A 12,578-nucleotide genomic window follows, 5' to 3' on the forward strand; every position below is an offset into this window, starting at 1 on the left:
TGAGACACTTAAAGTCCTCTAACTGCACTGTTGTACGTGAATAACTCCACTGTGAGTATAACGAGGTTTTTTTGGTCCTCTGTGTTCTCCGGCTCTGAAATCGACTTTATTTAGCAAAATCAAACAAACTCAGAGTTCATGTGGTCCAGGGTCTTTCAGCTCTAATAAATAAATAAAACTCCAATAACGTTTACTGTCCAGCATCCATGAAAAAGATGTTTAGCCAAGTTAGAAGTCAGCAGGAAGTTTCCATCTAAAGATGATGTTCTGACCAGAGCTCGATGGTCTCACAGGGCAAATAGATAATGAGACACCACCGTTAAACACCTTCAATTAAAGCTGAAGGTCTGCACTTCAGTCACATCTTGATTGTGTGATGTAGACTGCACTGTGGCAGAGGCCGAACTACAGAAACTGTGTCGCTGTGCAGATCCTCATGGACCAAACTGCTTTCTTACTACAGCGGCATGTGAAGCACTTCATGCTCATGCAGAGCCAGAGGCCCTCAGAGGGTCGCGCTCACTGTTAAAAAGGTTCATGTGGCCACATTTCTAAACAAACTCAAATATCTCAGTGTTACACCTGCACTCACACACACCTGCAGTCACGCGCACAGACCTGACCTCCACTAACTGAATTCTGAATCTTTAACACAATGTGTCCTGTCACAGAGGGGCGTGGCAGAGATCAGGGAGATCCGCCAGTTTCATTTCACCGGTTGGCCCGATCACGGCGTCCCACTTCACGCCACCGGGCTGCTCGGCTTCATCCGCCGCGTCAAGGCCAAAACCCCGCCCACTGCTGGTCCCACTGTGGTCCACTGCAGGTACGATTTTTAAAAGGATTATCAAGAACAGAGAACAGCTTTTTGAGCTGCTGACATAATATGTGTGTTTCTGTGTGTGTCAGTGCGGGGGCGGGGCGTACAGGATGCTTCATAGTGATTGACATCATGCTGGATATGGCGGAGAGAGAGGGCGTGGTCGACATCTACAACTGTGTCCGGGAGCTGAGAGCACGAAGAGTTAACATGGTCCAGACTGAGGTACACAAACACACACTGTACCAAATAATGAGACACCAACAATGAGACACAATGCGATCCGTCTGAGTCTGAAACACCAGAGTCGGCCTAGAAGCACGCGTCATCACTCAGCGGCCGTCTCAGTAACCCCTGCAGGCACAGAATCACCTGTCAGCTCTGGTTCCAGAAACTAAAATAAAGTTTCAGTAAAGTTTTTCCTGCAGGGTGAACTTGCACTGTACATGCTCAGAGTTACACAACCTTCCAGCTTCATTAACCCCTCTGGCTCCTCCCACCACATCTCTTTCTGATGATGTCAGAGGAAATGTGAAGGTTGAAGATATGTCTCCTGTGACGAATTTGATTTAGATTTACAAAGAGAAACCAAACTCATGTCCCAATTATGAGGCATTAAAACAAAACTTACAACACTGATGGAAAGAATGAGCTTCAAATTATAATGAGTACACCGACAACTGCACACAACTGTACACAACTGTACTCAACTGCACACAACTGTACACAACTGTACACAACTGTACTCAACTGCACAAACTGTATAATCCCAAAGAAAGCAGGAAGGTGCTGAGCGCTCGGCCTCGATCAAACCCACGCTCCCATTTCAATGTTTACACCGAAGTGTAATCGTTTATTCCTTCGACCGCGCTCCACCGAGTTTCACGGTGTTCAGCCCACGCTGCGGCTCCGCCCCCTCGGCCTGTTGAGATAAATGTAAATAAAACATTAAATTAAAAACAAAATTATGATCATTGTTGTGAGTCTGAAGTTAGAGACAGCAGAATCAGAGCGAACTGAATCAGAATACTTCATAATCTAAGTTTAATTCATTTATGAATTTTTCTGGCTCTGAGAGCTTCGGTCCGACTCTCTCATCTTCACTGTTGACTGACAGGAAATGACAGAAAAGGACAAAGTGATGACCTTCTCTAACTTTTAATGTCACTCGCCTGGTCTCCTCCTCCTCCTCGTCTTCCTCCCACTGTGCGCTGACATTAATCATTTATGACGTGACATTTCAGCTCCTTCGCTGAGTGAGGAGATGAAAGAGGAGGTTATTTAAACAATGACCACCTTCCTCTGTCCACCAGGAGCAGTACGTCTTCATCCATGACGCCATTTTGGAGGCGTGTCTGTGCGGCGACACGGCGATTCCAGCCAATCAGCTGCGGTCGGTTTATTATGAGATGAACCGATTGGATCCTCAGACCAACTCGAGTCAGATCAAAGAGGAGTTCAGGGTAAAGTATTGATTATCTCTTATTTCCTGAATCGCTCAGTTCTGTGGTCAGTGCCGTCAGAGGCCCCCCCACAGAGGTGACAGCCACCCCCTGGATTTGTAACACCTCTTTGCCGTCCCCCATTATTGCCCAATATGCCCACAGGTGCCCACCCCTCGCTCTCTCACCTCTGGACAGGTGAGACATTCTCCTCCATGTGCTCTGCAAGCAGCCAGACTCAGCAGCTACAGCTGAGCATGATCCTGTCCTTGTTGTGTTTTGTTATTGCAGTTGTGAGTCCTCTTAAATCTGCGTGCTGCTGCAGCTGATATTTGACTTTGATCAACTTATTTTAATTATTGAATCCCAAAATGAATGGACAATCATCTGAGATCAGGTTAATAGTTTTGTGTTTCCTTCAGCAGATGTGCTGAATATTAATGTTTTCTGATCCTGCATTATTAAAGCAGAGCCCGCACACTAATGCTGTACCACTGACAGGAAGTCACAACTCAACACGTGTTTAGGTCTTAACCCCGTGTGCCACCCCGACACATCACCAGAACGTGTGTGTGTGTGTGTGTGTGTGTGTGTGTGTGTGTGTGTGTGTGTGTGTGTGTGTGGGGGGGGGGGGGGGGGGGGGGGACAGAATTCCTCCTCAGCAGGGGGTTGTGACCACCCTGCAGCAGTTTGGAATTGAGGCTCTGCTTGTGTGACAGACCAGTTCTGCTGGCTGTGATCTGATAATAAATGCCAGAATTCTCCAGTATTGAATAGTGTTCAGTTATGATTACTGCCAACAATACTCAGCTCACACAGGGCACCACAATAATGTGCTGATGGTTATTGTTTACAGTCAGCGTTACTGTGCCTAACACAGGCAGCACTGTACTTTTCAACGATGTAATATCAGAAAATATTAATAGTCAGTAACATTCAACCTGATCTCATTCATTCAGTTAATAGAAAACAGGAAAATTAATGGGAAATCTAGACAAGATATGACTTAAGTCTAATTATTAATAATTTATTATTAATTATTATTTAAATTATAAATTATAACCATTAGTTATTAATATAAATAATTGGATTAATATCAACAGCCAGTAAAGTTGACAAGTTAAAGACTAACATAGTATGACTGCGATAAACTGAGAGAGTTGGTTCCCAGTTTGTCTCTAGAGCAGGATTCCAGTGGACTTTCATGGATTCTAGTGGATTTTAGTGGATTCGAATAGATTTTTGTAGATTTTTGGGGGTTCCAATAGATTTCAGTAGATTTTAGTTGATTCCAGTAGATTTTAGTGGATTCCAGTGGCCTGAGCCAGGAAACCTTGCAGTCCCGTTCAGTGGGCTTCCCTTGGTTCTCTTTGCTGGAGTTCCCTAACTTGCTCTGGTGTCGTTGTAAACTTGTAAACTTGGCTTGCGGGAGCCTGCAGCTCTCACCTTGCTGAAGTTTGAAGGTGGAGAGTGGATCTGCTTGCAGAGCACAGACGGGCAGAGAAGAGGTCGGAGCGGCTTCACCCGCTGAGAGCTCATCAGTGTCCTTCAAACCTTTCTAAAGGTGAAAGTAGAATGTGGTTTGGTATGCTGGTATGGGGTATGGTTCACAGGTTCCTGCATCTCATGGGAACAAGGTTCAAATCCACTGGCCAGCCGGGACCTTTCAGTGTGGAGTTAGCAGGTTCTCCCTGTGCTTGTGTGGGTTCTCTGTGGGTACTCCAGTTCCTCCCACAGTCAGAAGTTTGACACCCTTGAGTGAGTGTGTCAAACCTCTGACTGGTACTGTATCTATGATGAAAAAGATGATTTAAGAAAGGAAAGTATACAAGATTTAACAAGTTAAAAAATTATACTGCAAAGTCACAAAAAATCACAATAAAAGTAAAAAAGTGATTAAAAGTAAAACTGTACAGAAAGTAAGAAATATGAGCTTAACATAAAATGAGGAAGGAAATGTACAGTCACAAATGTATATTTAAAAAGTCATTTTAAAGTTATTTTATTGATCTCAGAGGGAACTTCATGTCTGCTGTTGTGTGGCTGGTGGGCGTGGCTACCAATGATCAGTTTAATACTTGTTGGTGCTGGTACTGACGGGTGGGGTTGTGGGTGTGTGCGCTCAGACGCTGAACATGGTGACACCGACGCTGCGGGTGGAGGACTGCAGCATCGCCCTGCTGCCCAGAAACCACGAGAAGAACCGCTGCATGGACGTGCTGCCTCCAGACCGCTGCCTGCCCTTCCTCATCACCATCGATGGGGAGAGCTCCAACTACATCAACGCTGCCCTCATGGATGTGTGTAACACGCACACACACACACACACACACGCTGTCCTGCAGCCCCTGTGACGGTATAAAGAAGCTCTAAGGGCCCATAGGTTTTTGCACAGGGACAGTTTGTGGATCTTTGCCTCTGTTCTCCACCTCAGTGGATTTTAAATCAGTGCACACTTTCAGCTTTAATTCAAGCTTTAATAAAAGTATTGCACTGACTGTTTCATACACAGTCCTCCATGTTCAGAGGCTCATATAATAATTAAACAGTTGGCTAATAAACAGTTTGATGTGCTCTCACTATCCATGACAAATGAAGCAGATTAATGATTGGAGCTGATCTGAAGTTGTATCGGTGCTTTTCACTGGAACTCTCAGGAGGTCCAAAGAGGTCAGTGCAGGCGAAGGAGACGACAGTAGAAATAAGCACTGACCAACACTAAAGGCTTCTTCCTGTTAAAAGGCAGTTTTTCCTTCCCACTGTCATGGGGGAGGGTTTTGACTGTACGGTCTTTACATTATTATATAAAGCTTGAGGTGACTGTTTGCTGCAACTTGGTCCTGTATAAATAATACCTCACCGAACTCCTAACCCCTTATGTTCCCTAGGTCACTGAGATCTGCAGACCAGCTACTTCTCAGTGTTCCTAAAACTAGGCATAAGAACAGGGGGGACAGAGCTTTCTCAGCCATAGCCCCTAAACTGTGGAACCAGTTGCCCCTTTATGTTAGGTCAGCTTCTACTCTGCATGCTTTGAAAGTGCGTCTTAAAACTTATTTTTATTCCTTGGCTTTTAAATCGGAGTGAGAGCTATCTCTGAGCTGTTGTACTGTTGTATATTTTAGATGTGTGTGTGTGATTGGTGTGTTTATTTTATTTTTCCTATGTACAGCACTTTGGCTAACTCTGTTATTTTAAATGTGCTCTATAAATAAATTTGGATTTGGAAAACTGAATTGAACAGCTCATGCTCTGAAGCATACCACATCATCTGTCAATCATAGTGGAGGCGGGGTTATAGCATGGGCCCAAAACACTGAAGCTGGCCGTGGTGAGCGGTGGTGGGCGGGGCGGGTATCCCAGTATCCTGCTGGTATGTTTGGTGTTCTCCATAGGACGGTTCTTTTCCTGTGCCTGAGGCAGGGAACAGGTCCTGGCTGATGTTCAGTTTAAACGTCAGCTCAGAGTACAGTGTGAGCGTGTCTGTTCAGGCTCAGAGACGCAGAGGGTGTTTGTGACATCACTTCCTGTTGTTTGACTGGCCTTTATGACACGTGTTGCAGAGCTACAAGCAGCCATCGGCGTTCATCGTTACCCAGCATCCTTTGCCCAACACAGTGAAGGACTTCTGGCGCCTGGTCCTCGATTACCACTGCACATCCATCGTCATGCTGAATGATGTCGACCCCGCACAGGTAAGCAGATCTACTGGAACAGGTGGTTGCTGATGATGTCATAGATACAGTACAGGTGTGTTTGATATGGGGGTGTAAAACTGTGTGTGTGTGTGTGTCTGTCAGCTGTGTCCTCAGTACTGGCCGGAGAACGGCCTCCATCGCCTGGGCTCGCTGCAGGTGGAGTTCGTGTCTGCTGACCTGGAGGAGGACGTGATCAGCCGGATCTTCAGGATCTACAACACAGCCAGGGTGCGCTTGTTTTACTCTCTGTCTCTTCCCTCTCGTGGTTACAAAGGCCCAGACTGGAGGTTTTCACGTGTATCCTGTTGTTAGAAGTCGGACCTGCTCTGAAAGCCTTCTTCTCACAGCATCCACCTTTACAATCACAGCAATGTGTAGGTTTAGACCTACAGACCTTAAACCTGCACCTATGTGTAGGTTTAAGGTCTGCGTCATCCACAATAATACAGGTATAAATTTTACCTGATATAAAAATACTGCGATAATCATTGCTGCACCAATGCCATGCATTATGTTCCTTAGTGTGCAGCAAGCAGTCAGCCCGGCATGTCTGAGAGCCACATGGTCATAAAGGGGCCTGTCACTGTTTGTGCACGTTAATGCAGGAGTGCTGTTCAGCCTCCTGATGTCAGACCTCCCAGAGAAACCACACAGGTAATCTGAGCGCACAGGATTACTGGGAACTCTAGACAAGGTGTTACTTTAATACACTAAATGATTGATTGAAGCAAATCGGTGCTGTGCAAAAGTCTTGAGCCACCCCTCATTTCTTTATATGTTCCTCCAAGCAGCCAGATGTTCTCGTAATGTTTGAAGTGCTCTTGAGCAAAGCTTCTCCAGCTTTCAGAGCTCTTCTTTGGACTGTGGCTGCTTTTTCACTGATCTTCAGTCCTTGTACCGGACCATTTTCTCAGGGATGATTTTTCTGTGTTGAGCCTCTGAACTCTGACCTGTGAATCATTCACGCATAAAAAGGCTCCTGACTCAGATGATGAACCCGTGTCTGCACGTCACACCTGAGCAAAGAACCAGATTTAAATGGTGTCTTTAGTCTCAGAAAATCACCTGTTCACTGAAGCCTCAGCAGAGAAGCTCCCAGTGGAAGGGCGGCTGTCAGGAAGCCGTTCTTAAAGAAGGGAACCACAGAGGAAAGGCTGAGCTCTGCCACATTACACAAGAACTGGAACCGTGGAACGGGTCTGATGGAGGGATGAATTAAACCATCATCAGCATGTAGGAGGAGGTCAGGAGAGGTCCATCAGAGTCTGCAGTCTGTGAAACACGGTAGAGGCTCCGTCACGGTTTGGGCTGCAGTTCAGTCAGAGGGGTGGAGAACTCGTTATGAACGTTTCTGCGTTCATAACGAGCAACATCTGGAAACATCTGATTGGCAGCAGCTTCATTTTTTTCAGCATGACAATGATCCAAACACACCGTAAAAGCACACCTGGATATAAAAACACAGGTGAACACTCTGAGTCATGGATCGGCCTCTCTGATTGGCTGAACATCAAGCGCTCCTTCAGTCCTGAAATGACTCACTGAGGCTCCAGTGAACCCGTCTGTGCTGCTTAATGAAACTATAGAATAATTTACATCATTTGTCTTCAGATCCTTACAGAGTAAAACTTTACTAACTCAGTAATTATCAGTTCATACTTTTATTCTCATTCTTATATTCTTGGTACGTTTCCCAAAGTAGTTAGCACCTTTGTTAAAGCCACAGGTTGACTCCGCCCCCTCGTTTGCCTCTGTGCCTGCTGCAGGTTTGTGGGCTAACAGCATCAGCCCGCAGAGGGTTTGTTTGACTTCGACACCATTTGCACGCTTACACATTCAGGGCCTGTGTCATTTCTGTGGAATAAAGCTGAGCTGCGCCTGTGTTTGATCCAAGCCTCCACTCTCTCTCCTGCTTCACCACATTTAGATCAGGATCTGTTTGATTTAAACCTCTTCACCTCCCCATCGGGCTGAGTTTGAGTTCGGCTGTGATTCGGGGTCTCATTTCCTCCCTGCGTCTCAGCAAATATCGGTCGTGTTTGATCCACGCTCCCGTCTCCACCCGCCTCACTGTGGCAGGTTGAATTAGGCGTTTGATTTAAACGCTTTCTCCTCCCTGTCTGCACACATTTGTGTTTCCTCAGGAACGTCTAACCTGCTTTATGCCTGTCTTTGCTTCGTTCACCTTCCCCACCTTCCTGTCTCACTGCCTAATATCTTTCCTTTCCTTCCACATGTTTCCTCCTGTCCTTTCCTTTCTCCTTTTCTTTCTTTCTATTTGCCTTTTCAGTTCAGTTTTCTTCCTCCTGTATTTCCTTTCCTTTATTTCCTTCGCAGTTTCCTAACTTCCTTTCTCCTCAGCGTTTAGTTTGGGTGAACTTGATTTATTTCCCCTTCAGCTCCTCCAGGGGAGCATCTGATTGTATTTTGGTTGGTTGGGGTGGGCTTCTTGTGACCGCCCGGTCCTCCCTGTGTCTCCAGCCGCAGGATGGGTACCGCATGGTGCAGCAGTTCCAGTTCCTGGGCTGGCCGATGTACCGCGACACTCCCGTCTCCAAGCGCTCCTTCCTCAAGCTCGTGCACCAGGTGGACAAATGGCAGGAGGAGTACGACGGAGGGGAGGGCCGCACCGTCGTCCACTGCCTGTAAGAATACCACCCAGTACTACACACAGTACTACACAGACTTCTACAGAGTATTACACAGTACTGCAGAGAGTACTGCAGTAACAGTAGTTAGAAAGTTTTAGTCTTCCTGATGTTTTGTCTCCATCTAGTGGTCACAACAAGAAGAGTTCTAATCCTAATCTTTCTAACTCCTCTCCTTTCCTCTCTCTCTCTCCTCCACTCCTTCCCTCTCTCCTTTCCTCCCTTCTTCTCCTGTCTCTCTTCCTCCCCTTTCCTCCCTCCTCCTCAGGAATGGAGGAGGTCGCAGTGGTGTGTTCTGCAGCATCAGTATTGTGTGTGAGATGTTGCGTCAGCAGCGCTGTGTCGACGTTTTTCACGCTGTAAAAACTCTGAGGAACAACAAACCCAACATGGTCGACCTGCTGGTAACAGTTTCCTTCATCAGAGACGCGCTTTTGATAGCACATTATTATTATTATTATTATTATTATTATTATTATTATTATTATTATTATTATTATTATTATTATTATTTATTGTGTTTAGCACATTTATTTTATATTTTATTTAACATTTTTCATGTTCGTATTATCTGCTTCTGCTGTTTCTTTCTAACTTTCTTATCTTTTTTTTGGTTTTTGATATTTTTTGCTTTAAAAAAAATTATAATACCTCCTACCTAAAAATATTAATAAATAAATATGTAACTATCCTAAAATGTTTTTATATAATATTTTAATATAAACATAAAATATCCTTATAGTTTATTAAATTGTTACATCTTTAATATTAATATAATAAATGTTTCTGACCTCTGACCTCTGTGTCTCCATAGGAACAGTATAAGTTCTGTTATGAAGTCGCTCTGGAGTACCTGAACTCTGCTTAGAGCCTCTGTTCTCCCAGAGGAGGAGGAGCAGAGAGACTACTGACTGAAGAGGAGGAGGAAGGTGTGTTTGCACTGCCTTGTTTGAACTGTTGGACTCTGAGCGGCGCTCACCTCGTGTCACTTTGGTTTTATCCTTCTGCTGTTTCGATGAAACTGAAACAACCAAACCGCATCATCAGAGCCATCGCCACCGCCAGCACAGGAAGTCCTCACGGTGTGGGACAGCGAAGTTTGAGTCACGTCCGGGATGAAATCGGCCTGTGAGGGAGCAGCTCCTCTCTGCAGAGATCATTAAGCCTCACAGAAACACCTCTGATCTCTGGAGCTAAAAGCAAATACATTCTCAGTTATGCTGCAAACATGCGTTTCATATTCTGTTCAATTTGATTTGTGCCAAACAGTCGCCTCAAGGATGCTTTGTATTGTAGATAAAGACCCTACAAAAATACAGAGAAAACCCAACAGTCTAAACGACCCCCTATGAGCAGCACTTGGTGACAGTGGGAAGGAAAAACTCCCTTTAACAGGAAGAAACCTCCATCAGAACCAGGCTCAGGGAGGGGGGGTCATCTGCTGAGGGGGGGCTGAGGGGAGTTCATATCTTTAGGGAGGAAGATGAGCTTCATCATCATAGAAAGAAGACTCACAGGCGTGTGGACACAGGAAGTCGCTCGGCCTGCGTGTCATCATCTGGCCGGCTGCGGCTAAATTAGCTTAATTAAAAGAACTTTACTGAACTCTGAGCCCACAGAGGCCCAAAACAAACCAGTGTGGGTAACAAATCATTAAGAGATGCTGCCACATATGAAATGATCACAGAGCATCCAGCGATTTATTGATTAGTTAAAGCCCCATTCTGATGACATCAGAGCTCAGGCTCATCGTCAGGTGTAATTAAGCACAGACACGATCAGTAGCTGAACATTGCCAACATTTTTTTATTTTTATTTATTTGCATCATGAAGTAAAAATACCAAAATGTTTCATCTCCACAGGTTTGAAATCCAAAGATTTTCCACTGATTGATTAGTCTGATTAGCTTTAATGATCTCTGCAGAGCAGAACCGTGTGGACACAGCACAGAGTTGTCAGCGTGTAGGGGTCCCTGCCCAGAGCTGACCCCCGGGGGGCACCTCACGCTAATATGGACCATCAGTAAGACAGAGTTCGAGGAGCTGGAACCATAAAACCCAAATGATCCGTCCTACAGAAGAAAAACTGATCAAGCTGATCACCAGGATCCTCGAAATAACCTCAACTCAAGGGCCACGTCCTGCCGCTTGTCCCAGAGCCGTGTCACTGAGTTTGAGCAGTTTGTTGCATAGTAATGAAATGGTTCCTCTGACTGTGGGGGGGTCTGAACCTCAGCTGTCAAAAAGCACAGAAAAAAAAAAAGATTTGTTGTGTTTGTTTCTGTTTTTTCCCACTGAGATGTTTAAAGACACGCTGAGTCACCGTCCGTCCATCTGTCTCTCTTCTTCGGTGGTGTTTGACCTTTTTACAGTAACTGCACATCGTCGCGTGTCTGATCCCTGGTCCCCCTTCAGTTTGTGGTTTTCCGTGTTTCCCTTTGTTGTTTCCTCACTCAGCAGCTGGATGAGGCTGCTGGCCTGTCAGACTGTTAATAATGTACATAGAGCAGCAGGAGGCAGGAAGAAGAATATTTATTCCTTCAGTTGTTCTTGGTGTCGATGTCATCCTTGTTCTCCTGGAGCACACAGAGAGAGACAATCATGGAGAACAGCAGAACCACAGTTAGACCGGGTCCTGGTCTCAGCCTGTATGGCTCATGAGAACTTGTATTGAAAGCTTTTATTTATGTTGCTGATTCCAGAATACTACAAATAAAAATCTGTATACACTCTGCAGCCTGCGTCTGTCGCCTCACTGAGGAAGCACACACCGAGCCAGCCAATCGCAGGACTGCATGTTGACCACATGGTGGCGCCACAGTCTGCAGAGGGCGCCACACATAAAGCACATAAAAAACCCACTCCCCTGCATCAAAAGGTACATTTCTTCTAGATGATGTTACCTGACTCAGTGATGCTGAGTTCAAAAATACCAATAAAAATATTGTCACATAAAGTTTTGTCACAGAATGCGAATCCGTGTTTTTCCACATTTGGTCCACTGATGGTCATTTCAGCTTCTCCCACACAGTTTGTGTTTTCATGTGCAGACTGTGTTGCAGTGTTAGTTATTATGGGGGGGTTAGAATGGGGATTCCCCAAGGATCCCTACCTGTCCCATTGCTCTTCCATTTGTTTAGCTGCCACCTTTATGCAGACGATGCACTCATATATGTACCAGCTGTTCTGTTAGAAAACGTGGTCTGAAACGGTGCCAGTTCAAGATTTTCAGTTTTTAGGAATAATTTTAGATCCACATCTTAAGTTTTTATTAGCATCTACAGATTTTTCCAAATGTTTATTGATTATTAATGATTATTTTAGCTAACAGGCCTTCATCACTCCTGATCTTCAGAGAGCTGATGGAAATCTGTTCTTCATGCAGCAACAACTCAACAAGAAGCCGTTTGTTTCCTGCAGTGTGAAGTTCAAATTCAGCTGTGAGTTTTACAGGCTGCTGCTAAAAACTCAAGCTACACGATCTGCACCACTTTGTTTGTTATGTCGACTGTTTTCGCCAATGATCGGACAGTCTGCCGCAATGAATTATGGAACGGCATTTCCTCTCCTTTCATAAAGGACAGTCCCACTGTCTCCTCTGCTAAAGGAGGTGATAACAGAAGGATTGGAGCTGCTTTCCTCAGTATGAGGAGAACAAGAACAGCTCTTATTAAGGTTGCCATGCAGATCCTTCCAGGTCAGGAACCTTCCTCACAAAAATGGAGCCACAGTTAGCAGGGCTGAGTCCAGTGCAGATGAAGAGGATGCTGATGGTGACTGACTGATGGCAGGATCTTCATGATCTTCAGGACGTCACAGAGAAAAAGCCTTAAAAATGATCACAGGGATGAAAACTAAAGATTATCCTCTGGTTGCTGCAGCAGTTTGTCTCACATTTCAGTTTGTGGAGCTCCAAAAGTCTCTGGCTCTAATCTGCCCCTCGCTGTCAGCTGTTCTCACATAAGCTCAC

At 45.2% G+C, this 12,578-nt stretch overlaps 1 protein-coding gene across 3 annotated transcripts in view; it reads left to right on the forward strand.

The window, feature by feature from the left end:
* Positions 1–11,336, forward strand: part of LOC115799113 (receptor-type tyrosine-protein phosphatase mu-like) — a 144,230-nt gene extending 132,894 nt beyond the window's left edge. For all 3 annotated transcript variants that reach the window (XM_030756088.1, XM_030756089.1, XM_030756090.1), the window contains 9 exons: positions 672–826; positions 910–1,045; positions 2,134–2,283; positions 4,389–4,562; positions 5,826–5,957; positions 6,063–6,188; positions 8,442–8,605; positions 8,877–9,012; positions 9,423–11,336. In XM_030756088.1, the coding sequence (XP_030611948.1) occupies positions 672–826; positions 910–1,045; positions 2,134–2,283; positions 4,389–4,562; positions 5,826–5,957; positions 6,063–6,188; positions 8,442–8,605; positions 8,877–9,012; positions 9,423–9,476 (1,227 nt within the window). In that variant the 3' untranslated portion in view covers positions 9,477–11,336. The remainder of the gene's footprint in view (positions 1–671; positions 827–909; positions 1,046–2,133; positions 2,284–4,388; positions 4,563–5,825; positions 5,958–6,062; positions 6,189–8,441; positions 8,606–8,876; positions 9,013–9,422) is intronic.
* Positions 11,337–12,578: the final 1,242 nt, after the last annotated feature.

Source organism: Archocentrus centrarchus, chromosome 20, assembly GCF_007364275.1.
Source record: "Archocentrus centrarchus isolate MPI-CPG fArcCen1 chromosome 20, fArcCen1, whole genome shotgun sequence".
Taxonomy (NCBI): domain Eukaryota; kingdom Metazoa; phylum Chordata; class Actinopteri; order Cichliformes; family Cichlidae; genus Archocentrus; species Archocentrus centrarchus.